Source organism: Perca flavescens, chromosome 15, assembly GCF_004354835.1.
Source record: "Perca flavescens isolate YP-PL-M2 chromosome 15, PFLA_1.0, whole genome shotgun sequence".
In the NCBI taxonomy this organism is placed as follows: Eukaryota; Metazoa; Chordata; class Actinopteri; order Perciformes; family Percidae; genus Perca; species Perca flavescens.
Window position 1 is genome coordinate 13,744,728 of NC_041345.1, and position 25,436 is coordinate 13,770,163.

Here is a 25,436-nt window from a genome sequence, read left to right on the forward strand (position 1 = left end):
AAAGTACATTTTGATTACCTTAGCTGGAACAGACATGGCCTCTTTGATTTGTTATTGTGTATTATATGTCTCTTCTTTCTTGCGTTCTATCTCAACATGGGAAAGACATCTGTCCTTTGTGTAATGCATTTCAAAATTGAGCAACTGCAGATGTTGCATACTGTATGTGAAAAACGCAGCGCACTGGAGGGGAAGGAATCTGACCTAACCCTAGTGGCCATTATTTCTGGGGTTCTGTGTGTGTTCGTAAATGCATGCTACGTTACATTGTTCCTATTTTACTTGAATCTTGATCTTACATAATCCAACATCTATACTTCAGCACACATCCATGTAACTGTATGTTGGGGTCTTAAATTTCTATATCCATGATCCTCCTCAGCAACGTCACAGCCTGTTTGTTTTCCTTCAGGTCATTCTGCCTCAAGCCCAGCCTGTTGTGTATGTGCATGTTTATTCTTTATTTTGGATAGCCCCTTGAGATGTACCATCTCATTTTCAAGGGGGTCCTTTCAATCACTATTAGAAAATAACTGTCAGAGCCACACATGCTCAAAACATGACATTACACAATAACACATATAAAAAGAAAAACATCACACAAAAAAAAATAAAAGACCCCCCCAAGTCCCCAAGTCCACCACCTCCCCAAATTATAGGTTACATTGACAGTAATAAGTACGTGTATGTACATGTACATGTATGTGGAGTGTGTGTGAATCTCAGTGTAAGCCAGATCCTGGGTGTCTCTCCCTGCATGACTCACTGGCTGTCTGCGCTGCACTGTGCTCAGCCAGAAGGGAGGCGAGTTGGGGCTCAGCTTCCCAGGATGCGAGCTCCAGCAATGATTGGACAAGGCAGCCTCAGGCTCGCAGCCAATTACTAGCCTCCCCTCTGTCCTCCATAGCTACTGTCGTATGATTGGACCAGGTGTTGCAGGGCGAGGAATGGATAGATGGTGAAAGGAAGAGCAATTGTGAAAAAGGGGAGAATGTCTCCTTTCACTGAGTCAGAGAGAATGGTCTCATACTCATTGCTTCTTTCTTATGTAAAGTAAAATATGTTCTTATTATTATTACAGTATATCAACTTTTTCACCTGCGCATATTGGAAGTATTGGGAAGTATTTCTGCAGGCTCTTCAGTGCTTTGCTAATATCTGACAGATTGTCATAAGCGTGCAAAAATTTGAAAAAAGTTAAGAGGGTAGGAAATGGCAGGAATGATATATTTCTAAAGTATAACATCAATAAGCTGCAGGTCAAAGACTGAGCAGGCTCCTCCATAAATATGAACATCATGCCCATGTCATAAATCCTCCACCCCCACACTGACATACACACGATGAAAATGAGCCTAGTAATTGCATGCTGAACAAAAACACTAGTTACATTGTTTTTTTCTCTAACCATGAATGGCTTGTTCTATATCACTTATATACATCTGTATGAACATGCAGTACAACGTTTGCCATTGATATGACAGTCCTGCTTTTCACTTGTTGGTCTAATCTTTTATTCAAGAGGTCGTTCAAAGCCTTCAAACCCACTACAGAGGCTCGATGCATCAGAGTGAGTGTGTGAAGCGATTGTGTGTATATCATTCCACGGGCCCACCGATCCCTCAGTCACACTGGACCCCACCATCTTCTCTGGGAATGCCATGAGTAGGACGGGAATGCACACTCACACTCACACATTCCACTTTCGGAAAAATACCACTTCTTTTTTATTTCTCTCTGTCAGGGAGGGGTGGTGGAGGCTCGGGGGGTTGGGGGTGGAGAAGTGTGGGACTGTTGTTATCGTGACAACCTCTGCCCAGTGTTTTAGTGGAGAATGGGCCTTGTGTGTGTCTGCACATGAGTGTTTGCGTGCGTGTGTGTGTGTGTGTGTGTGTGTATGTGTGTGTGTGTGTGTGTGTGTTTGTGTGTGTTTGTGTGTGTGTGTGTGTGTGTGTGTGTGTGTGTGTGTGTGTGTGTGTGTGTGTGTGTTCCACTGGGTACCAGGAGACGCAGTATGAGCGTGTGCGTGAGCGAGCCAAACAATGGCCCTGATTTAGGCTGGCTGGGCAGTGGATGAGCCGGGCTGAAACTTCCATGGAACGCACCAGTGGAGGACTGGCATTATGGGCAGAATACAGTGAAAGGTCTGTGACAGAATGAGGAGAGACACGGGAAGGGTGGTGGCATGCACCAGGACCTAAGAGTGGGGAGGGGAGGCTTGAGATAGGGCTGGTGAGTGTGTATGACAGAGGTCTTTTCTGCATCTGACAGAGCAGTGTTTGTGTCCTGTTTTGATGAGGAATGCTGCTGTCCTGGGTGACAGGGGGGCATTATGTGGGCCTTATGTCACAACTGGGTGTCTTGAAGCTGCACACAGAGCTGGCGCGTCAGACGGCACACTACCAACATGGGTGATGGTCACATCAGGCGTGATGCATGACCAGACAATCTCCGCGCCCAGGGCAGAAATCCTCCTGCGTGAAACCGTCGGCAGATTGTTCCAATGAGTCGAAGCTATGATGCGTTTCTATCTCTCTCAGCTTACTGTAGATTTAAATGTAGTCAGTATAGGAATCAAGGATTTTGGTGTTTGCTCAACAGCTGGAAAGCTCTGGACGAGCACAGTGTGTTTTTGTGTGTCCCAGTTGGAGGATGATCTCGGTGCAGACTGGAAGAGGCAGCGTGGGGAGCTTGTTCAGCTGTGCGAGGGCTCAGAGGGTTAAATCCTGCCGAGGCTCTCTCACAAACACACTGCGAACGTGGGCTATTTCTCAAATACACACAATGAGGCTAAGACGCCTGGGGTTGGGGCTGAGGCCACGGGCTCTCGGTTCTCACACTCTGAACCAGTACTTCATCCCTCCATGGGACTCAGTCCCTGTCACGGTGCTCAGAGTGGCTGGCCGCTCCACTGCTCCACCATCATCTTTCCACCATCATCTCCATTTTTGAAATATGAGGATCCATGGAGGTATTTGAATTTGTGCATGACTTGCTGGCTCCAACTTTCCTTGTTGTTGTAGATACTTATTTAATTATAGTTGGGAAGTTGTGTTTATTTGCCTTCAGGCAATCTCTCCTCTTTAGTTGATGCCATTATTTAGGAAAATGTACATTTATTCTTCGTCTGAGAGGAGTTTATATTCTTTCACTAACCATGTCTGTGATGTTTCCCTGTGCTGTAAAAATCCATTTCTGTTCCCATCTTTCTATTTTTCTTTTATTGACTTTTTAGCTCCTTGAAAACCTTTCTTTCTCTGTTGTTTATTTTGTTTTTTTCCAACAGTCTCTATTTTTTCCTCCGTCTTAACATAATCTTTTGTCTTTTTTTACTGTTCCTTTCCAGTCCAGCTGCTGAAATCATCAGACCTTGGCCGCCATAGTCTACTCTATCTAAAGGAGATTGGACATGGTTGGTTTGGCAAGGTGAAACATGCTTTTGTTGTTCCTAAAACATACACACAATCACAGTGGCTTTTGTGTCCGAAGAAACCACCTTTGTACTCATTATAACTTGCTTTAACTCTTTCAACTGCCTCCTTCCCTACTGTATGAACTGTACTCCAATGTGCTTTCTACTCTGTGAGGAATGCACGGGTAATGTGATGATGATCTCATTCTAGCGAGGCTAATCTTTGGCACTTGTGTTGAAGAGAGGAGTTGAAATTCACAGTCACAGTAAATTCCTCACAGTTTACCGTACAGTACATGCTGCTGTGACTACTTCTTAGATGCGCCAGATTCACCATTCTCATTCTACTTTAATTTTTCTCACACTTTCTCACTTTTTAATTGCATGTTGATGCTGTTTGGCGTAGATTGTAGAGTTTGGTATAAAGGTCTTCCTCCTATGTGTATTTTTCAGGTTCTGCTGGGCGAGGTCAATGCGGGCCTCAGCACCACCCAGGTAGTGGTTAAGGAGCTGAAGTCCAGTGCCAGTGTCCAGGATCAGATGCAGTTCCTGGAGGAGGTGCAGCCATACCGGTCAGTTCACTGAAACATCAGAGATCACACAGCACAGCCCTGCACCCCATCAATAACACCACATAGCAATAAAACAATGTAAATGAATGATCAGAAATGTATTATAGTATGTAGAGCTGCAATCGATTATCGAGGCATATCCCCATCCTACTACGATTAGTTGTCAACTTTAAAATGAATCGCTAACTATTTCTGATAATCGATGAATTGGTTTGGTTACTTCACTCCTCTATGACAGTAAACTCAACATCTTTGAGCTGTGGACAAAACAAGACATTTTTGTCATTGTGGGCTATGAAAATCGCTGATCAACATTTTTCACCATTTTATAGACCAAACAACTAATCGATCAATCGAGAAAATAATCAAGAAAATAATCATGTTAGTTGCAGCCCTAATTATGTGTACGGTGTTTGTGCATGCATACCTATTGACATCCTGTTTCCTCTGCCAGAACCCTGCAGCACCCTGCCCTCCTGCAGTGCCTGGCCCAGTGCTCAGAGGTCACTCCTTATCTGCTGGTCATGGAGTTTTGCCCTCTGGTGGGACATGCTTTCATAATCAAATTCTGTTTATTCAGTTCCTCCCATATACCTAATTATTTTCTTTCTTGGTTCATTGTTGTTTGGTTTATTCATAAACGGTCAGAGCAGCTTACAACCTCATTTCCTGTCTCCTCTCAGGGTGATCTAAAGAGCTATCTGTGCAGTTGCCGGGTGGCTGACTCAGAGACTCCTGACCCTTTGATCCTCCAGCGAATGGCGTGTGACATTGCCTCTGGGCTTCTGCAACTCCACAAATACAACTTTATACACAGGTGCAGTGTGTCAGTCAATCCAGCTCTATTTGCCTTCATAAACCTCAATGTTAATGCTCTAGAAAGGAACCTGTATGCTCTGAGTGCCCCCTGCTGGCCTCTCCCTGCAACAACATCCTGGTGCTGCCTGAGTATTTGTCACAAACTCCAGCATCAGTGATTTTGTTGCCGGGGGCGAGCCCCTATCGCTCTCTTTCAGCCATGTGGTTGCCATAGCAACCAATCAGGGGCTGCCAGGTGAAAAGAGCTCACTGTTTGTGGATGAGGTGAGATTAGACAAAGTGACTTTGTTAAGTCTGTGTCATGTTACATGGTCAGATGAGAAGAAACCGTACATGATACTGTATGTACACATTTCATGATATGATTTAATTGATGCTGTGGCTACATAGGATAATCATAATGCAGTGAGACATATTCATTGACAATATATCACAAACAATATGTTTCAACAAACACTGATTAGCATGTATAACGAAAAGAAAACTTCCCATAATATACTGACTTGGGTATAACAATGGTAAAAAAAGAAAAGAAAGTATTAGTCATAAAAATTCCAGCAATAATTTAAAGCCCCTGCAAACCTTGTTTCTAATGCAAAGTATTTTGTTTATGAATAAATAAGCAACAATCAAAGCAAGATAAAAACATTCTTAAGTCTTAATATATTAATATTTTAACACTCAGGAATGTGTGGTTGTGGTTTGATCAAGTTTGACTGACAGTGGCCTGGCAAAATAACCAAACAATCCCACAAACGTCATTACATTTTGATTCAAATGTTGCCAAATCCCAATTGGTGAATGGCAGTACGTGACTTCATCTTTTTTTCCAACTGAGCTCCGCCCATTTCAAACCAGTGTGGTCCAAGATGAAACAAAAACGAAAAACAGATATAGATTGAAAAAGGTGTACACAGCCTTTAAATAAGATACATAAATATGGAAATAAACATAGGTATTTTTATGCAGCTCAGTTGTACTGTATTAGATGACAGTTTCCTTTGTTTTGACAGTGACCTGGCATTGCGAAACTGCCTGCTAACTTCAGAAATGTCAGTTAGGATCGGAGACTATGGCCTTTCTCACAGCCGATACAAGGTCAGAATGTCTTTTGATGTTGTCATTTATATTGACTGCATTTTACCTTATCAGTACTCAAACATGTTTTTGTTGTTGTTGTTCTATAGGATGACTATTACGTAACACAAGACCAGATTTGGGTGCCCCTGCGCTGGATTGCACCTGAGCTCATAGATGAGGTCCACGGAAACCTGCTGGTTGTTGACCAAACTAAATCCAGCAACATATGGTGAGATATTTAAAGAGTGACAAACAGGAAATATTATTGCAAGTTTAATGAGATAACACTACCATACCAACATCCCCTTCATCCCCTATCAAAATATAGAAATTGCTTAACATAGATCTTTTTTTCAAAACAACAAAATGCTTGAAACTTTGTTTTAATGCAGGTTATATTGCTAGAATGTTACACTGGATTCTTAGCTTTTGATGTTTTTGATGTTTTCCTGTGATCTTTTATGGTGAAACTCTGGTAAAATATGTGTAAAGCACAAATGTACTCATAACTTAACATAAAGAAGGTTACAGTATGCAATGAACAGCTTGTTTGGAACATGGCCAAATGTGGGATATGAGTGGTGAACACACTTAATGATGTCTTTGCCCATTCCAGGTCATTAGGAGTGACTTTGTGGGAGCTATTTGAGCTGGGAAACCAGCCGTACAGACATTACTCTGACAGACAGGTGCTGACATATGCTGTGAAGGAACAGCAGCTCAAACTACCCAAACCCCTGCTCCAATTCCCCCTGGCTGAGCGCTGGTGAGACATAGTTGCATGCCCGTACTTTCGGGGAGACATACTGTACATAAATATGCATAGGCAGACACTTAAAATGTTATACATCTTGAAACCACATACATTTTAGACATTACTAGGCCTCCAGGTCTCGCTGACCAATTCAATTCTAACAAGTCAGTGTGTCTTGTTTTTAAAATCGGCTTCTGCTTATAGTGGTGCACCAGTCCACCGTAGCAATATTTCTCTTTGCTAGCAAGGGCAGATGATCAATACTTTTCCTATTCTTTATGTCCCCCTTGGCATTAACCAGAGTTGAATGACCTCATTCATCTTTAGCTGGGACGCCAGCCAAATATTTTTATTTATTTGTTTTTCAAAATTGTTCTTCACTAAATTAAATGCACTCCACACACACACACACACACACACACACACACACACATACATAACTAATGCTAACGAATGTAATTAACTATGCCAGCATCTGCACTGCACCTCCTTCATATAATCTTTATGTCTTGAACAAGTGCTATGTGTTGCTACAAAGTGCTCACTTCAAAGGTTTTCTTTTATTCCTTTGTTGTTGGTCTAGAATTAGTTCTATACCTTATGCCTATTTATCTCCTTATCCAAACCAAATTATTCTGAGCTAACTAAGGAGAGTAACAGAATTTTAACTTTTAATCTCTTTTGCCTCCGACCTTTTCTTCTCTTTCTGTCCAGGTACGAGGTGATGCAGTTCTGCTGGCTGCAGCCAGAGCTGAGACCCAGCAGTGAGGAAGTCCACCTTCTGGTCACATACTTGTGTGCCAAAGGCTCCAGTGAGGCAGAGGAAGACTTTGAACAACGTTGGAATGCCTTGAGACCCAACCTACTCGGCAGCACCTCCCACACAGCTACGTCCGCAGCCCTAGTCCTGACCCCTACACCCGCCTCAGCTGATGTCCCCAGTCCAGACCAAACTCAGGCAGTGGAGCTGGCCTCCTCTGCCTCGTCCTCCTTCCCTCTCCTGGATCACTTCTCTGACAGCTTCCACTCTGAGACAGGGGATGACCTACTGACTGTCATGGAGACCAGCCATGGTCTCAACTTTGAGTACAAGTGGGAGCAGGCCCGAGCTGAGCAGCCCTACTGCTCCTCCTCCACCAGTGGGACACTGGGCCAGGGGAACCCATATTACCAGGATATCTACTACTCAAGTAAAGGAAGCACCTCAGGGGGCTGCAAGACTGACAGCCTGACCTCAGGCATATCCCCATCCTACTATGAACCTGAACACCCGGATGTGGTCCCAGTGTTGAGTGCCCATAGCCCCTCGGTCAGCAGCGAGTACTACATTCGCATAGAGGAACCAGTAGAGTGTAACATGAACCTGGATGACAGCATGGTGGACTACAGCCCAGGACTGGAGGCCAGCAGCAGCAGGTTGTCCACTGAGAGTCGGACTGGTTCATCCATGGCACAGCCCAGTGCTTACTGGTCAACTGACAACAACACATCTGCTGCCTATGACTCTGATTCAAGCCCCACTGTCCAACTAACCATGGAGCCACTGCTGAGGCAGTCATCCAGCACCAGCCCTTTAAAGCTTGGTCACTCGCATAACTGCTTCTTTTCCAGTCAGGATGACATGGTCTACTCTGAACAGTCATCAGCATACAAGGCACGCCAATCCTATCTGTCTGAACTAAATACATCGACAGAGTCCAAATCAAACATTTACCATCCAGTGGGGCGTTTAGAAAATCCACGCAGTTTGTCACAAGCAGTCAGCAGCCCCAGCTTAGGGTTCTGTGATCCCTACCTTGAAGCGAGCACAGGTCGGAGCACAGTTAATGAAAGCCATAATACGATGGGTCCCCTCAGAAAGACACTACCCGTCGTTAACCACATTAGTATTGATGTAGGGACTGAGGACGGCCTGCTGGTGGGCCAGCAGAGAGGTGACGATATTGAAGATGACCTTTTCTCTGAGGGAGAGGCCACTAACTGGACATCAAACCATTCAGCAAACAATAATAGCCTGAGCTTTGACAGCAGGCAGACAGGCAGTGGGCATGATGGCTATCTGGACCTTCAATATACTGCTCACTCTAACACAACAGAATTATGGTCTTTAACCAAGGCCAGCACCAGAACCTTCCACAGCTCCAGGTCTTATGGCACTAGGGAGGCCGAAAGAGGAGACTCTGTATGTAACGCTGTTAGCGAGCCCACTGAATTAGGTTCATACATCCACTTATGTCACAAAGAAAGAGAGGGAACTGCCACTCAGGCAGAAATGAACTTAACTCAAGACAATCTAAGAAGCATTGATTCTCTAACCAGCTCAAGTATTAATGCCAGAGGTACAGAGAGTGGAAAAATGGAGGGAAAATGTGAAAAGCAATTGTTGCTTAATGGAGAGAGACTGTACTCTGAGCCTAAGATGATTCCTGAGGCAAGCTATATAAAGTCTCCATCCTCCTTCAAGGAGCCTCAGACTGGTCAAACAGGAGCCTTGTCAGCCAAGCAGAGAGGTAATATGTGGGAGGGGATTTCAACAGGAATCTCTGTTGGCCTGGGAGACAAAAGGCTGAACTATCCAGAGACATCAGAAAGTAGCAGGGCGTTGGACAGTGGATTGGGGGTCAGAGACTCCAGCATTAATCTGGCTGAGCTTGGTGACTACAGTGAGGATGATGACGATGACATCACCGATATCACGTCAGGGATCTTTGCCAACTTCAACCTGGACTATGCTGAGCTAGATGAGGAAGAGCTAAGCCCATTGAAGCATCCAGAGGGAACTCCTGACTCTGTAGACACCCTCAACCTGTCCTCATCGATGGCAAGCCCCTGTGATCAAGCCTTCAGCCCCGATCCCTTCAATACCCCCGTCTTACCCAAATCCCTGGACAGTGGCTACGACACAGAGAACAACGAATCTCCAGAGTTTCTGTTCAAAGAGCTTGGAGATCCCCGGTGTGGTGAGAGGAGCCCTAGGCTGGGAGGAGAACCTGAACTAGTTCTGCATGTGGGTTTGGGCCAAGGGGTCTGCACATCCACAATCACCTCAGAACTAAAGAGCCTGAATGATAAGAACCCATACAGGGACTCAGCCTATTTCTCTGACTATGATGCTGAAAATGAGAGGAGCCCTCAAGAGGAAGGCAGTAAGTTCTTTGCACGTTTAAGTAACCGTGACTACCCTACTGAGAAATTGAGCTCTATCAGAGTTGATGATCTTGTCAAAAGGCAATTCAACAAGGAACATTTAACAAATCTGAGACACATCAAAAGTTGCGCGTTGGTGAATCTCTCAGAGGCTGACCCTAGTTCACACCATCCCCTTCATACCCCTGGGTTGTCCATGCTGTCACCATTTCCTCCGCAGATGGGCGGCTGCCTGACTAAAGAGTCTGCCCCTGCAGATGATGATCTCGGGTTGGAGTCGGAGCACTCAGGAGAGGAACCTTCCTCAGAGCTTTGCTCCTCCATTGGGTCCGAAGCCCCTTCCACTGTCCAGGAGGCCCCAGGAAACCACGAGGAGGGGAACAGAAGAGCAGAAGATTGTTCCCCTGTCCAGTCTTTGAATTCGGACTCCACCATAACCGAATACAGAGATGAGGCCCCAAAAGAAAATGAAAATGGTGATGGATCCACAGAATCCACAGAGGAGGAGCTGCCCGAATTCATTCACATCAAGGAAGAGGAGGGGGACAGAAGGGAGGGTGCGAGGCTGAACGAGGAAGATTTTGAGGACATAGACGCAGGGGAATGTGACTCACAGGACAGCTTATGTGAAGAATCCAACGGCCCCGTCGACCTGTCCTCTTCCTCCTCATTGTTGGAGCTGTGCGGAGAAAACGTGAGAGCTCCGCTGGAGGAGGCGGAGGATGAGGATGACTCCGACGACAGCGAGTCTGATGAAGAGTTGAGGACCTATAACATCCAAGATGAAGACAGCGAGGAGAGTGAGGAGGATTTCGCCACAGTACCAGTGGTGGTAAGCGACTGCAGCAGGGCTAGACACCTCCGCAGCCTCCTGAAGATGCCCACCCTGCTCACCCAGTCCTTCTGTGACGAGTTGGAAAGGAAGAAAAAAGCGGTGTCCTTTTTTGACGATGTTACGGTGTTCCTTTTTGACCAGGTATAAGGAGTTTTTATAGGTCAAAGTTTAAACAATTACTTTAATGCTTTAGATTATGAGAGGAATATTTTTGTTTTTAAATTCCAGGAGAGCCCAACGGGGGAGCTGGCTGACTACGCCTTCTCCACAGGCACAGAGTCAAGTCGGCAGGAATCCTCAGAGGAAAAAAAACACTGACCGCCAGCTACAATCTGACCCTGAACTTGAAGCTCAATCCTGTGAATCATTCTGTCTTCCTGAAGAAACCGATGGCAACAACTCAGAAGAGGGTGAGTTTGTCAAGAACACAAAAAGCTACGCAGAGCAAAACCCTAACTCTGATTAATTTATCCCAAATTGTGCACATGGTTACTGCAATTATGACTTGTCTGTGTGCATTCAGGTGGGGGTTATGAATGGCAAGATGACCTCTCGTTCGAGCCCCGCCTGTCCTCACCTGACACCATACCTGAGCCCCAGTCCTCACCCACATCCACCATCAACAGTCCTGAGGCTCCTAAACCTGTAGCTGTAGCACTTAACCGTTTCATGGTTTCACGATTCTCTATCACACATGTCTCCGACCCCCACGTGGGCTCAGCAACAGGTCTGGATTAACTGTATTTCATACACTGTTTGGACTGTTGTATAATGTTGAAGACCTCTAATCTTAAATTCAAAATCACACAATATTTTTTTGTTTTAGTTTTTGCTACAGCATACATATCATCTCTGTTAATCACGGAAACTCAGGAATTTTTTTAAATATATTTTCATGATGGTTTGCCTTTATCTTTGCATTAATCTGTCAGAATACTGTCATTCCAATTGGCTGATCAAATCACTGTATTTCAAACCATAATTGCATAAAGCAATAATGTTACCGCTCCATCACAGACATTCTATCATACACTGACGGCTACACAACACGAGGGTCGCAGACAAGAACCCACATTAGCCTTCCTGCTAAAGTCTTCTTATCTAACTTATAAACATGGATACAAGTCCTGTCCTGCACCTTAGCTTGGTGGACAAAAGTGTGGTATTGACATTGGTTTGGAGGATAGCTAGCTAATAAGCTGCTCAGCTGCAGCACATTATAACAGCATGTAAATGTACCTGCAAACATCACATCTGCCCATGGCTTGTAAGCTTCAGTGTCCATTTTTGTTCTTTATTTTTTTTATTCTCCAGATGGATATTCCCCCCCCATACTTTTTTTTCTTCCTTTTAATAACAAATTATTTATACTAAATTGAAATTAACACTGTCAGTAATGGTATCACTAAATGTGATTTTGTCTGAAATCCGGTGCACATAATGTCTTAGTAATACTCCCCCAACAAACTTTTAGTGTAAAATACCAGCCCTCTATAGGTTTGAAATGTGACTGGTAAAAGTTGGAAGTTGTGTCCTTCATTTTTGTAACTTGGGTGTGAGTTTCTACATTGGTTTTGTAAACAAACAACATAATACATATAACACAATGCATAGTCAGTGTATTGACAGATATTTTGGTAAATATTTGAGAGTTTGCAGTTAAGTATTTGACACAAAGATTTTGGGTTGAGTATCAACTTTAAGCTGTTTGATTATTCTCTCTTCCAATGAAAGCCACCATACTTATTTCCAATCATTTATTTCCAACAGGGAACAGTGAAGATGAGCCAAAAGATTGAGTGCCCCGCGGTCCTGACTGGAGGAGGATGGGTCCTGGTCCTTCTCAACACTCAGACCTACAGAAAAGCAGCATTATTATATCTAGATGTTTTACAGAGTTTTATTTTTATCAACGTTTGGGGCATCTTTATGAGATAGTGCCTCGTATTGTAGTTAAAAGACCCTTAATGATTTGCACCTTTATTTTTTCTGAAGAAAGAGATAGCTGCTGGTAAAGAGGTGAAGAGAGTGGATACAAAATCAGATCATATTGTTTGCAGAAATAGCAATCAGTATATTAGTTCAACATACAGTATATGACGATAACTTGTTTGCTCGATCAAATTTATGTAATTTGTGAATTTAAAAGAAAATAAATAAAAAAATAAGAGGAGAAAAAAATGAAATGATAGGCTTATCATAGCTTCTCCTCTCATTGGCTGCCTTGGTCCATCTGCTTACCATTGATCTGGCATTTTTAAAGACTGTTACAGTTCTCACTGTTGGAGCCAGAGAGCAATGCTTGATGATTGTGGCGTAAGAAGCTAGTGTTTTATTTCAAACTTTTAAACAGCCGCGGGTGGCGGTGATGGTGTTTGAAGGTGGAGTTGCTGAAACCTAATTTGTCCCTTTATCCAAGTCATTTTGATGGTGGATTCGGTGTGCTATGTTAATGGAAACATAATAGAGGAAATCAAGGTGTTGTCACTCCCTAATTATCACCACCTCTCACTCTGGTTAATGATGACCTACAGTATAATGTCTACAGTTACCATATCTGTCTGAAGCACTTTGTATAGCCAAACTGGGTCTTTATTTATAGAAGTGATGGCTCTGTTGCCTTTCATCTCCCTGTCCTGGAATGAAATATATTAAACCTGTGAGGTTCCTTATTTATGCCCACAGTGCCAGCTACATGTTCACTTCATTTTTTTTGGCATATTGGCTTTGTTTATAACATTTCATCAGCAATAGAGTGACACCAAAGGGACAAAGAGGAGTTTCAACACAACTGAGCAGTGTCGTGTCAATATGCCAGTCACAAATGTTGAATGTCATCTTAATGCATATTTTCTACATATTGTCCATAGTGTCATACATAATGTATTCAATTACACTTGCGCCAAATGCCTGGGTCTGAGGCGTACAAAATATGACATATCTCACATATTGTATGAATGTTTTACCAACGTAGCAGGTAGCTTGACTTTAATTACTACTGCTGTATCGACGGCCCCCTCCCCCTCTCTATCCTTCTGTAGCTCAAAGTGCCAATTCAGTTTCCTCTCACCTTGCCTTTTAAGTTCTGCAAGTAGAGCAAAACGTCACTAGTATTTTTGTACGATTTGAAAAGATACAATCCAGGATGACAGTATCTAAAATTTGCCAAAGAGAAATTACAAAGCCTATTGGCTAAAGTGGCAGACACCTTTGGAGAAGGTGAGGTGGGTTGCTCTTTGCACCGGTAGTAACATCATTGCTGTTTCCATTGCCCCCTCTCACTCATTGCTATTGTACTATCCCAAACAAATAAATCCAAATACTTTTTTCCCTTCTCGTGTCTGTAATATATTAATCCGCATTGTTGTCAAGGAAGTGCAATTTCTTACAAAACGAGGACACATGAAAACATGACATAACACATAAAAGTATGAAGTTTCTGCCCATTTAGATTTATTTTGGACAAGATAATTTATATGCACTTTCTGTACAGTACAGATATAATACAAACAGGGACAAAGGTGAGAAATAGACACAATGAAAGCTATATAAAAGTAAAAAATGCATTTGAAACTTGCTGCCAATGAGTTGTGTAATAAAAGCCTGATCATATCACTCAGTGTAAAGAACTCACCCATGGAAAACTAACTTTTCGTGATTTAACTCTCATCCATGGAAAATGGACTTTTCACAATGTAACTTGATTTATTGCAATCTAAGAGGCATTTTAGCTCATTCACACAACCACACACTATTTATTTTTAATCACATACGGTTCCACTTCTATTCCGACACATCATACTGTAGATAATTGCCTCTGCTCTAAGCTTTTCTCCCAGATGAGTGTATAATACTGAGAATGAACGATGAAAAGCTATGTTAATACTGTACCTTATCTGATAAGCTACCACTCCCTCAAAGCTAAATATATATATATATATATTTTTAAAAGCCCCAATATATATATGCACTGTATTTCATTGCTTGGCTTCATATCTGGCAGCTTAGATATTACTGAAATTTAAAGAAAAGGAAAAAATAGTGAAAATATTCTTGTATTATGTTGGTGGAAGTGCACTGTACTGGAGATCGCTAAGCAAAAACAAGTCCTGACATTACAAGCAAACAAAAAGGGAAACAATCCTACCTATATTTTCAGGAATATAAAAATACAAGTTGAACTGTGATGCATATGCCCTCAAACCAGTTTACAGAACAATTGGGTCAATGCTGCATGAAGGATATGTTTTAAAAAAAATAAATAGAAGGCACAGTCCCCACATTGAAAATATGGGTATACTGTATCACAACTAGTAAATCTATAGTACTATATCACTTAACAAAAGCAGAATCCTACTTTCCCCAGCTGACCAGTTAGACTAGCTATTTGTGGCAGTACCCAATCAACACGTCGGTGCATGTTAAAGTGATGCACTGACAACTGCTGTGGATAGTCTTATTCACCCCCAAGCCTCACCTAAACAGCTCGTTAATGCAAATAATCCTCAAATGAATTTGACAGTGTATAGTGTTGAAGAACAAAACAAATCCCATAGTAGAAGTGCAGATAAATAATAATTCCACTGCATTACTTGTAAAAACCTATTAGCCATACCTTATCCACAACTGGTGTGATCTAAATAACTAATAAAATCTACTCTCACAATTGCAATTGAATGTTCAGGCTGAGACATTCAACATCTGTGAAAGCGTTTGCAAAAACATCCCAAGGATTAACCGAAAATTCTCAGAGTGAATTTTCATGGCAAAGAAACTAAATTCTTAGCAGTGTGGGACCTCTTGTGATAATATACAACTCAAACATGCCAATTTTGGCCATTTTTCTCTCTCCCCTTTAAAAAGTGGACAAAAGGGGGCAGCAGGCCGCTAGTAGAAGATAGGCGCAGATCGGTCATCGGTGAAGGTGGGCCGGAGGTAGACCTCCAGGGAACGGTCACTGTGGGGAGAGGAGGGGGTGAGAGAAGGAACAGTGACAGTTAGGTTGAACACATGACAGAATTTAGATAGATCATGGCCAGTTATGTAACCACACCCAAAGAAATCTGCCTTCCCGTAGTTTTGTTTCTTACAGTAAGTTGAGCAAATAGTTACAGTATCTACTGTGAGTTTTAGCAAGCATGTAATGAGAAAACTCAAGTAAAATATGGAGGGGGAGAGAACAAAAACAGCTTGATATAGGCATGCATGCAGGGTTAGTCTTCTCTGTAGGATGGTGTGATGCACACACATAAGAAAAGGGAAAGTTATTCTTTTACAACCCAAAGCCTGCTAGACTGACAGAACCAAATGCTGCCACATCCGTGGAGGCCAAAGGACAGAAAAGACCAGTGATTCCCAGCATCCTACTGATGAGCCAGACAGCCAATGGCAGCAGAGAGAGAGAACCAGGCAGTAAGAGAGAGAAGGAAAAAAGGGATTGGCTGAAAGGCGATGGAGGCTGGTGACTTACGGAGGTCCTGTTCCCTCAGAACCGGGACAATTCTGGACCCAAACTGGAAGGTAAAGAGAACTTTGGGGTTTGAATGGCTCATCTCTCAGGTCATGCATGGGTCACATTTTGTAACAACACTGCTGGTTAGTCTGGTGCAAGATGAACATACCATAGGTTGATAATAATAACAACTGTAACTGAAATGAGGGATGGAAAACGGAAGTACACACTTCATGCTCAACATGCCATATAGGCCTACTGTATGCTCCTAAACTCTGTGAGGAATTTGTCTGCAGCTGTGGACATACATTTTACTGCAAATGCAATGCAATCAACAGGCAGTTTTGTGCTAAAAATGCAAGTATTATTGTTATCACCCACAACTCAATCACAAGTCAAAATACAACCAAAAGAAGATAAGCAGGCAGGCAGAGTTCAGAAACTCACAATACGCATACTGTACACAACACCACCACACACACACACACACACTGACAGTCCTTATTTTTTTTTTTTTTACAGTGACACAGAGCACCACAGATGCTATGGGTGTTACTGAAGGTGTGGGGGGAAGGAGGATAAAGCTGCATGCTTGGGACACAGCTGTGGCCAGAAATGATTTGGGTGTCAGTTTTGAAAAAAATAACGAAACATTTGTTGAGAGAAAAAGATCAGTTCAGAGCCATACGTTTGAAACAAGGGAAAAGCCATAGGTTTGAAACAAGGGAAAAGTTCAACATAACTGAAAATGTCGTCACTGACAGAACAGATTTCTCGTCAGACCAGACTGTTTATTAATATATAGAGATATGTTTTATTTAGAATACCTTTGTAAAAATTCACCATACATTCAAGGTCCATTTTTAGTATCACATTTTCTGGTTTCCCTCCACAGCATGCACAAGATAAACACTTCAACTAATCAGTAGTTTCTCATTGTTTCTGGAAATATATATATATTTTTTACAAGGACAATAATTGTTTTAAATGAAAAGACCAAAAACTACATAACCATTCAGGGAATACAATCATAAATAACACTATGAGCTGCAAAAGCCGTGGTTTCATTTTTACCGAAAAACTAATTCACAGCTGTTTTTGAGGATACTCATCAGAAGATCAAAGAATCCTCCAAACTCACTGCTGCTTGAGAAAAAAAAAAAAAAAAAAAGACCAAATTCTGGCAGTGAGTTCAGCCAAGATTGGCAAAAAAAACTTTCTATGGGGCTGAGGGTGGAACATTTTATGAATTTATATGAAAACATGTTTTTTTGCAATGATCATAATGAAGTGCAATTTGGTGGACTGACGGAAACAATTGATATTATATATATATATATATATATATATATATATATATATATATATATATATATATATATTATTATTATTATTATTATTATTATTGAAGCTCAATTTGAAAAGTTGCTTCATTGCACATAAAGTGTTTTAAAGAAAAAAGAAAAAAAAAGCAAAGTAAGGCAAATATGACACGCTCCCTCTGGACGTAAAATCAAGTCTAGCACTGACATAAGAAAGCACAGCGCGACCTCTCTCAGAACAGAAACATAAGTATTCTGCTGCACAGCCTTACTTTGAAACAAGCTTTTTTTGAGCATGTGTGTTGGGTGGGAACTCGATAATACTGGGCCCACTTGTGCTTAAAAAGGCCATTCAGCCAGTGGCTTTAGTACAACGACATTGAAGTCTTTTGGCACTTGTACAGTACATGAACATGTCCTTTAGTTTGACAAAATGACACAACCATGTACATGCATGAAAGACAAGCAGTAGCAAAGGCAGTCTCTTGAGAGATCAGTCCGTGATGGTGGACTGTGATCAGAGATAGAGTATTCAGAGTCCATATCGCTGCATGCCGAGCAGGTAGGCCCCGCTCTGGCTCTCTTGCTCAACGCAATCCTCCACCCACCAACCGCTACTGTCCACACCGACACCACCAGCAGCAGCACCCGGGATGGATGGAAGGAGGAAAGGAGGGACCCGAGGAGGAAGAGAGGACAGAAAGGAGGGATGAAACTGGCCTCTTCCACTTGGAGAAGGGGTGTGTGTGGAGGCAGAGGAGAGGTGGAGATAAGTGGACAGGAGGGAGGCTAAGAGGAGGGAAAGATGGGGAGGAAGAGGCCCCTGTGCTATCCGGAGCTGTCTGTGTCTGTCTGTATGTCTGTTCTCACACAGTCGAAATCAATTTGCCATCAGGACTGTCACTGTGGAACAAAGAGAGAAGGAAGCTTGCCAGGTCGGACACACTCAGAGAGAAATGGAGAAAGACAAGACAGGCACAAGGATGCAGGGTAGAGTTTTGAAGAAGTGTAGGTGGGGTCATGAAATCTACGTTGCCCCGCCTACAGCTACAACTCCAAACACACCTGCCGTGAGGTAGATTGGACTTCCAATTCCCTCATCAACACTTTTTAATCCAGATATATTTGCTAGTGTGATATGATTGCCCATATGAATCAGTTTTATTGAATATTTGCATCTGGCTGTCACTGAAAAGTAGACAAACCCCAGACATTACTGTTGATGAGAAAATCAAGTCATCTCCTTAGCTGGAGGGATGTAGTGTTAGATTAGTCTGTTGGGGTGAATACACCCTGCAGCACAGTGTTGTCTCAAAATACTGATACAGATAAAAACACATTCAGAGCAGACAAGAGTATGTAAAACACTGGTGCCCAAAGCCCCAGGCTGACATGCAGTGATGACTGAGATGAGGTCAGCATGATGTCTATTGTCACAACATGTACTCCACCAGACACTAACACAAGTGCACCTAGGCCACACACACTTACGTATATACATGTACACAAAGATGTACTCCCTGATTGGACAGAACACAGGCACAGCATCATTCCTAACCCTAACCTCACACACCCCGGTGAGTCAGCAAGGATTTGATAGGATTAAAAGGTGAAAATATACTGGGCCTAGAGAACTCTGACAATAAAATGAGACGCTGACCCCGCTAGACTGCATTCATTACTTTAAAGAGCTATTTTAAAAAAAAAAAAAAAAAAAAAAAAAAAAGTTAAGCAAGAAGGAGCAAAGAGGAAAGGGAAAAGAAGACAAGTCAAAAAATGTTCAAATGAAACACTGTGCGTACATCTCATGAGGTGGGGATTTAACACTACAGCAAAGATCGACTCCATCGCTTGAGCTTAACAATATTCCTCACTAGCTGTAAAATCATTAGTCTATTAATCAATTAGTCGATCGTCAAAAAATGAATAGCCAACGATTTTAATAACTGATTATTTGTTGAGTCAATTTTGAAAGCAAAAAAGCCAAAAAATATCTGGTTCTAGCTTCTCACATATGACGATTTAGCGCTTTTTCCCTTTATTATATTGTTTTATTATAAAAAACTTTATTTTTAATATAATAAAAGTATAATAAAAGTAAATTGGGTAATTTGGGTTTGGGACTGTTGGCCAGACAAAACAGGTAATCTTAAGACGGCTCTAGGAAATTGTGATAAAGTGTCATTTTTTTCGACATTTTATAGACTTAACGGATAATTAAAAACATAAAATCTACTATGTATAAACTATCATATAAATGTGGGTAATTGTAGTTAGACTATATAGTTCAACACAGTGTCTGAAACTTATCACCTAATTCCATACTGCATATTGACTATATAGAGTATGTACTATATACTAATTGTCATACTATTTGCAGTAACCAATGTACCTCCATTTGGTACGAACACAAAATTATACACTGTGTGCAAATGGACATCCATCAAAATACGACTTAGAAATGCCTCTGCCAATTAGAAGTGACAGAATGAATGCAAATTAAATCTTTTAGCATTCTGCTAAAAGATTTAGTAAATTTTGTTTTTAAATATCTTCCTTTAGCTATCTAACCCCATTTACTATTTATTTTAAACAACTGTGATTTGCTCCTTGAGTTCATTTGTTCATTGCATTATGAGACGATTGTGTACATCAACCGCACACTCAAAAATCAAGCAATTTTTAGGATCCTTACTTTCTGGAGAATAATGCATGCATGAGTATACAAATGTTGTCCACTACACAACATACTTTGAACCTGCTTAGAATGTGTATGTAGCATTTAATTTGGACACTGAATAGGTTAAGTAGTTGCCTTGCAGTCTCTTGAGTGTTCCAGCATGTAGTTTCTCAGGTGAAATGCCATTATCTAAGGTGTTTGGCTCTTGTGTCTTCTTCTGATAGGTCACTTCCAAAACTATCCATGTTAAACAATTCAGATGGCAGCAGCAGTCATATCATTCAAAACTTAGAGGGCACGGCAGAAACAGCACTTACCTTGTGGCAAAGCGTCCGTCATAATCCTCAATAGCAGGCTGAAAAGATAAAAGAATTAATCTTTACTTGTGTGCTTGTATTTAAGTACCTGCTATACTTGCCTACAAACACTAGGGGGCAGCAGAAACTGAGTAAAGGTCTCCTTTTCACTTACTGTAGAACTACTCCTATCCAATTATGCATCACAATGCTAAACCAGAGGGGGGCTACAAATTAAGTGAGCAAGAGTAACAAGTGTTTGTGTGTTGTTCACGGATACTACACATGTTGAATTGTATCTACCTGTGTGCCAAAGCCTGCCATGCTGTAGGGGCGTGGGCGGGTCTGTGCTAGGCTCTGTGCCAGCAGTCGGGCAGTCAGCCCATAGTCAGGTGTGGGCAGTGATGCATCACTCTCCAACAAGTTGCCTGTGCTGCTACTTTTCCCATGGTGCAGGCTGGGAAGGCAAGAAAACAAAAGGCCTCAGACCTGGGCTCATTTAGGCTCATTAAGTTGACACAGTTTATGATGGAAAAATGCTACATACTTCACTTTGAGCTTCTCATTATCGCTTTCAGGCACCACACGTGTGTAGGAGAATGGGAACCAGCCACGCCTGAGGAAAGGGAACGCCTTGTTAAACTGTAAAATGCACTTTACTCGCAGTATGGATTCATGCAACATAGAAAATGTAAATACATTACTTACATCTTGTTCTTCTCATTCTCCCCATAGTGCCAGCCATCACGGGCCTCAGGCACTAGTAGGGTGATTATATCTCCCTCAGAGAAACTGAGCAGGGTGCCGTTGTCACCCGCAGCGTGGGAGAAGATGGCCTGGACACGGGCACGCCCATTCTTTTCCAGGCCTGCTGCCATGGAGCTGGACCTGGGCAGGGTGCGTGTCTCTCCTGTGATGTTTGCAAACAGAGACATTGGTCAGTGACATGGAATTCATAACACACCAAATGCTCTGAATAACTGGAGTCTGCAGTGCCAACTTAAGATAACGTGTAATGTACTGTATGTCTATTTAGGCACAGTCAGCAGCCAAGCAGATGTTCTTAATTTAGCAATTTCTTAAATGTGCGTCTGTAGAGCATTTGTAAACACCCATAAATCACTGCCAGAATAACTGATACTATGATACTGATGGTATAATCTCCATAAACAAAGGAGACTGTAGTTGATATAATTTGTAGACTATATCATGCCAACATTTCCTATACATACGGTTTCTAAGTGTATGTTGCTACTTCTCCCTGCTCCTCTATTGTGACACTGAAGAGCAACAGTTCTCAACGCAATGGTCAACATTGTAATTTAGCATAGACGTTGGTAGGTGATGATCCTATTGTGATTGAAACCACACACACACACACGCACACGCACACGCACACGCACACGCACAATGTGACGTTAAAATGTAGCTCAGTGTAACTTAAAGTAAAATGCAAGGAATAGGGTTGAGGCTCAATCAAACATTCTGCTTGGGATTTTCTTGCTGCAGTGCTACTGCTGCTCATAAAATTCTCACTGTTTGGATATCTTACCCACGGGGTTCTTATTCTTGGCGGGGGCAGGCCTGCGGACAGGGAGGGTGTTGGAGTAGACATCGCTGACCTGTCTCTGGGGCTGAGCCTGGGACTGGCCCTGCGCCTGGGTCTGAGGGGATGAAGGCCTAACTTGGGACACGGATATAGTCCCTCCATCCGTCCAATATTCCTCCCCGTGGACTCCTGTTGTTCCATTTACCATGGACATACCATCGGGGCCCATCAGCCTCTGGAATAAACAAGAGGATATATGGATTCAATAACTCAAATTTGTGAAAATGGCTAAGCCTGTGCAATACTACAGTAGCAATTAATTTTAATGTACTTTTAATGTATTTAATGTATATTGTTTCCTATTATTTAATGTATACTCTGTATGTGTGCTGTGTGTCATATTTTTGCTGCTGCAACACCATTATTTCCCATTTTTTTGGGGATCGATCTATCTATCTATCTATCTATCTATCTATCTATCTATCTATCTATCTATCTATCTATCTATCTATCTATCTATCTAATATTCAGAATGAGCTGAAGTGATAATAAACATTGGCACTGACCTGAAGTCTAGTGAGAGTTCATATAAGTCTGTCAGCTGCTGCCCACCATAAAAATGTATGCTCTAAACAGCTCATTAACCTGAGTGCCATCTTTAAAAAGAGACTAGAGAGATGGTTGTCTGATTTGCATGTTTATGGAGGGCCAAAGGTGGACAAGCTGACATTAGGAGAGAACTGTTAGCAGGGCTCTAGAGTGCGACCAAAATTTGTAAGGGTTCACCTAACGTCCTCGCATCCGCTGCCTCTCCACGAACGAAGCAATCTCGTTTATATCGATATGGTTTAATGTTGCGTTACATGACCCATTCCTTCTGTAAAGCAGTGCCTGTGTTTGGATCTCTCCTCCGCGCAGCCCCGCCCCCATTCACTCACACACGGCTACATTTCTCTGCAGTTTTAATTGGTATTAACACAGCTGTATATTGTTAAGTATGAGAGGGAAACTTGTATTGTTACTAGCGTTTCCGCTGGTAACTCTCGGTTATTGCGGCCGCCACGGCGAAAAACACATTAGAAGTTATTAAATACACTAACTTCAGTTCGTTGAGTAGCGTGTGAGACGGAGCCTGCTGGACCTGGGCGAGAGATGTGACCCATGGCCAGAATATCATAGTTAATAAAAAATGCAGCAACTTGTGTAGACATTTCATAGTCTACACAAGTTGTGTTTAACGCCGCTGACCCGCCTAAGCTCATTCGACCCGTGCTGGACCCATTCATAATGAGTCAGCAATCACTCTGTGAGTAGCATGCTTCAGTCCATCGTACTCAACCTCTCTCCCTCTGTCTCCCTATGTCTTTCTGTCTGTTATTTTTTTAAGATTTCAGCCTTTATTTTGATAGGAAAGCTGAAGACATGAAAGGGGAGAGAGAGGGGGGAATGATATTCAGGAACGGGCCGCAGGTCGCAGTCAAACCTTTATATTTACAAACTGAGCTATCCGGGTGTCCTCTTTCTCTAATAAGTCTCTTATTGTTGTTGAAAACAAGTGAAGGAGCTTTCTCAAAGATATATATATATTTTTTTTTTTTTTATATATCCTAGGCTATTTATTTCAGATAACTTTCATTTACATGTGTTGCAGCTGTATATTTTCAAACTGGTAAAGGAAACCCTGTCTGCGTTTTATTTTAATCACAATCTGTTTTAATAAGAGCTTGTGAAAAGTGTCTTTGACTTAAAACTGAACATTTAGCCCACTTTGTAAAAAAATACAGAGCTATATCTAGTGTATTGCCATTCATCGTTAACGGCGACGCAAGGAAAAATTTGGGTGCACCTAAATAAAAAAAGTTAGGCGCACCATTGCAACCAAGGCAAAACGTTAGTCTGGAGCCCTGGTTAGCTCCTTCACAATGGTGAGGAAATTGGAGTGAAGTAATTCCAGTTAAGTAATTCACTTCTCTTAAGAACAACGACAATTTCTGTATAATTTACCATACAGAATATTATCACAATTAGTATTTGCTCCTGCTTAAAGTTAGATTATTTTGACTATTAGAAAAAGAAAGCGCCAAAACCGTATTGCCTTATAAACACAGGACAAATAAAATAGAAACATAAATAAATAAAAAATAATTAGCCCACCGCTGGGTGTCCCATGCCACTGCCCATGAAAACAGCCAGCTCTGGGGGCACAGGAAGAGGCTGGGCCCCGGGGATAGGGTCCGAGATGACCAAGTTGGATTTAGAGGTATGCAGGGGGCTTGCACCCCCGAGGGAGGCAGAGCCCATCTGCTGGGCCAGGAGCATTGCCCTCTCTGGCAGCTTGTTTGGGTCTGAGCAAGCCTGTTGCCACACTGGGATCTTCTGAGTCAGAAGGTCTTTACCCTGGAAGTAAGAAGGAAAGATTAGAGACACACAAACAGAAAAATGATATTGATGTAGCTGCATTGTGACCAGAGAAAACAGCTCAGTTTAGCATCTTCTTTGCTTCAACCTTCTATTTTCTCCCTATTCTCAACCTCCCCTCCTCACTCTGTATCCTTGACCACTGCCCTTTGCACAGCTGTGATAATGTGCTGCGTGGGTGAGGCTTACAAACATACAACTAAGCTGCCCACTGCAGCATCTTACAGCCTGTGGACACGGCTGTTCTTTCTACAACCATAGTATAATGGACAACCAGAAATCCACACATTTGTGTATGACTGCACAGTATACACGCATGCACACACATACAAAACATGGACAGTTTTGTCCCTTTATATGTGCTAATTTGTAGCTCTCACCATCTATTTTTCCCTCTGTCACATACACAATCTTGCACAAAGACAAACACACACTAGGAACCCTTTGGGAGAGGGTTCTTCAGTTTGCTGAAGGTGAACTCTTCCCACGCACACCCCCATCCTGATTAATGACTAGACTCATGTTGAAAAAGAGAAGCAGCAGCACAGTCCCCCCACACACACACACACACACACACACACACACACACACACACACACACACACACACACACACACACACACACACACACACACACACACACACACACACACACACACACACACACACACACACACACACACACACACACACACACACACACACAGGCAGCTCACACCTACAAGTAATCCCAGGAGACTGATGTACTTCATTACCCAAGAATATCAAACTCATGGGTAATGGACAAAACAACAAGCATGAACTAAATCCTGGTTAATATAGCTCCATTACCTTTGATGGTATGATATAGGGGGGTCTGTTCGGATTCAAAGGTTCTTTGCTTCAAATGTCAGCAGAAATGTGAAAATAACAAGCAGGTATTATAAAATTCTCGAGTGACTGTTGTAACAAAATGGGTGAGAAACAGTTTGCAACTCTTGTCCTGTTCATTGCACCATTTCTTTCTACATTCAGCGTTTTGATGACTTTTTTTTCTATTAAAGTCTTTCATGAAGCGAATAAGTGAGGCAGTTCTCTACACAAAAAGTTGGCCAGACGCT

The 25,436-nt window shown here is 42.2% G+C and overlaps 2 protein-coding genes across 6 annotated transcripts in view; one reads left to right on the forward strand and one right to left on the reverse strand.

The window, feature by feature from the left end:
• aatka (apoptosis-associated tyrosine kinase a) overlaps nucleotides 1–13,954 on the forward strand; it is a 32,471-nt gene extending 18,517 nt beyond the window's left edge. The window contains exons 1-12 of one of the 2 annotated variants that reach the window (XM_028599780.1): nucleotides 1,984–2,971; nucleotides 3,347–3,426; nucleotides 3,866–3,984; nucleotides 4,439–4,526; nucleotides 4,668–4,801; nucleotides 5,817–5,901; nucleotides 5,991–6,112; nucleotides 6,500–6,649; nucleotides 7,352–10,760; nucleotides 10,848–11,029; nucleotides 11,143–11,346; nucleotides 12,390–13,954. In XM_028599780.1, the coding sequence (XP_028455581.1) occupies nucleotides 2,956–2,971; nucleotides 3,347–3,426; nucleotides 3,866–3,984; nucleotides 4,439–4,526; nucleotides 4,668–4,801; nucleotides 5,817–5,901; nucleotides 5,991–6,112; nucleotides 6,500–6,649; nucleotides 7,352–10,760; nucleotides 10,848–10,937 (4,293 nt within the window). In that variant the 5' untranslated portion in view covers nucleotides 1,984–2,955 and the 3' untranslated portion in view covers nucleotides 10,938–11,029; nucleotides 11,143–11,346; nucleotides 12,390–13,954. Of the gene's footprint in view, nucleotides 1–1,983; nucleotides 2,972–3,346; nucleotides 3,427–3,865; nucleotides 3,985–4,438; nucleotides 4,527–4,667; nucleotides 4,802–5,816; nucleotides 5,902–5,990; nucleotides 6,113–6,499; nucleotides 6,650–7,351; nucleotides 10,761–10,847; nucleotides 11,030–11,142; nucleotides 11,347–12,389 lie in introns of those variants that run through there. The other variant, XM_028599778.1, reaches the window with a different exon arrangement.
• A 96-nt stretch (nucleotides 13,955–14,050) lies between these two features.
• The window catches only part of baiap2a (BAR/IMD domain containing adaptor protein 2a), a 57,140-nt gene continuing 45,754 nt past the window's right edge, over nucleotides 14,051–25,436 (reverse strand). Inside the window, exons 8-15 of one of the 4 annotated variants that reach the window (XM_028600270.1) lie at nucleotides 24,073–24,315; nucleotides 21,922–22,153; nucleotides 21,078–21,279; nucleotides 20,917–20,985; nucleotides 20,673–20,826; nucleotides 20,391–20,428; nucleotides 16,090–16,132; nucleotides 15,488–15,576 (exon numbers count right to left, since the gene is read on the reverse strand). In XM_028600270.1, the coding sequence (XP_028456071.1) occupies nucleotides 16,105–16,132; nucleotides 20,391–20,428; nucleotides 20,673–20,826; nucleotides 20,917–20,985; nucleotides 21,078–21,279; nucleotides 21,922–22,153; nucleotides 24,073–24,315 (966 nt within the window). In that variant the 3' untranslated portion in view covers nucleotides 15,488–15,576; nucleotides 16,090–16,104. Of the gene's footprint in view, nucleotides 15,577–16,089; nucleotides 16,133–16,156; nucleotides 16,221–17,483; nucleotides 18,297–20,390; nucleotides 20,429–20,672; nucleotides 20,827–20,916; nucleotides 20,986–21,077; nucleotides 21,280–21,921; nucleotides 22,154–24,072; nucleotides 24,316–25,436 lie in introns of those variants that run through there. The other 3 variants (XM_028600267.1, XM_028600268.1, XM_028600269.1) reach the window with 3 other exon arrangements.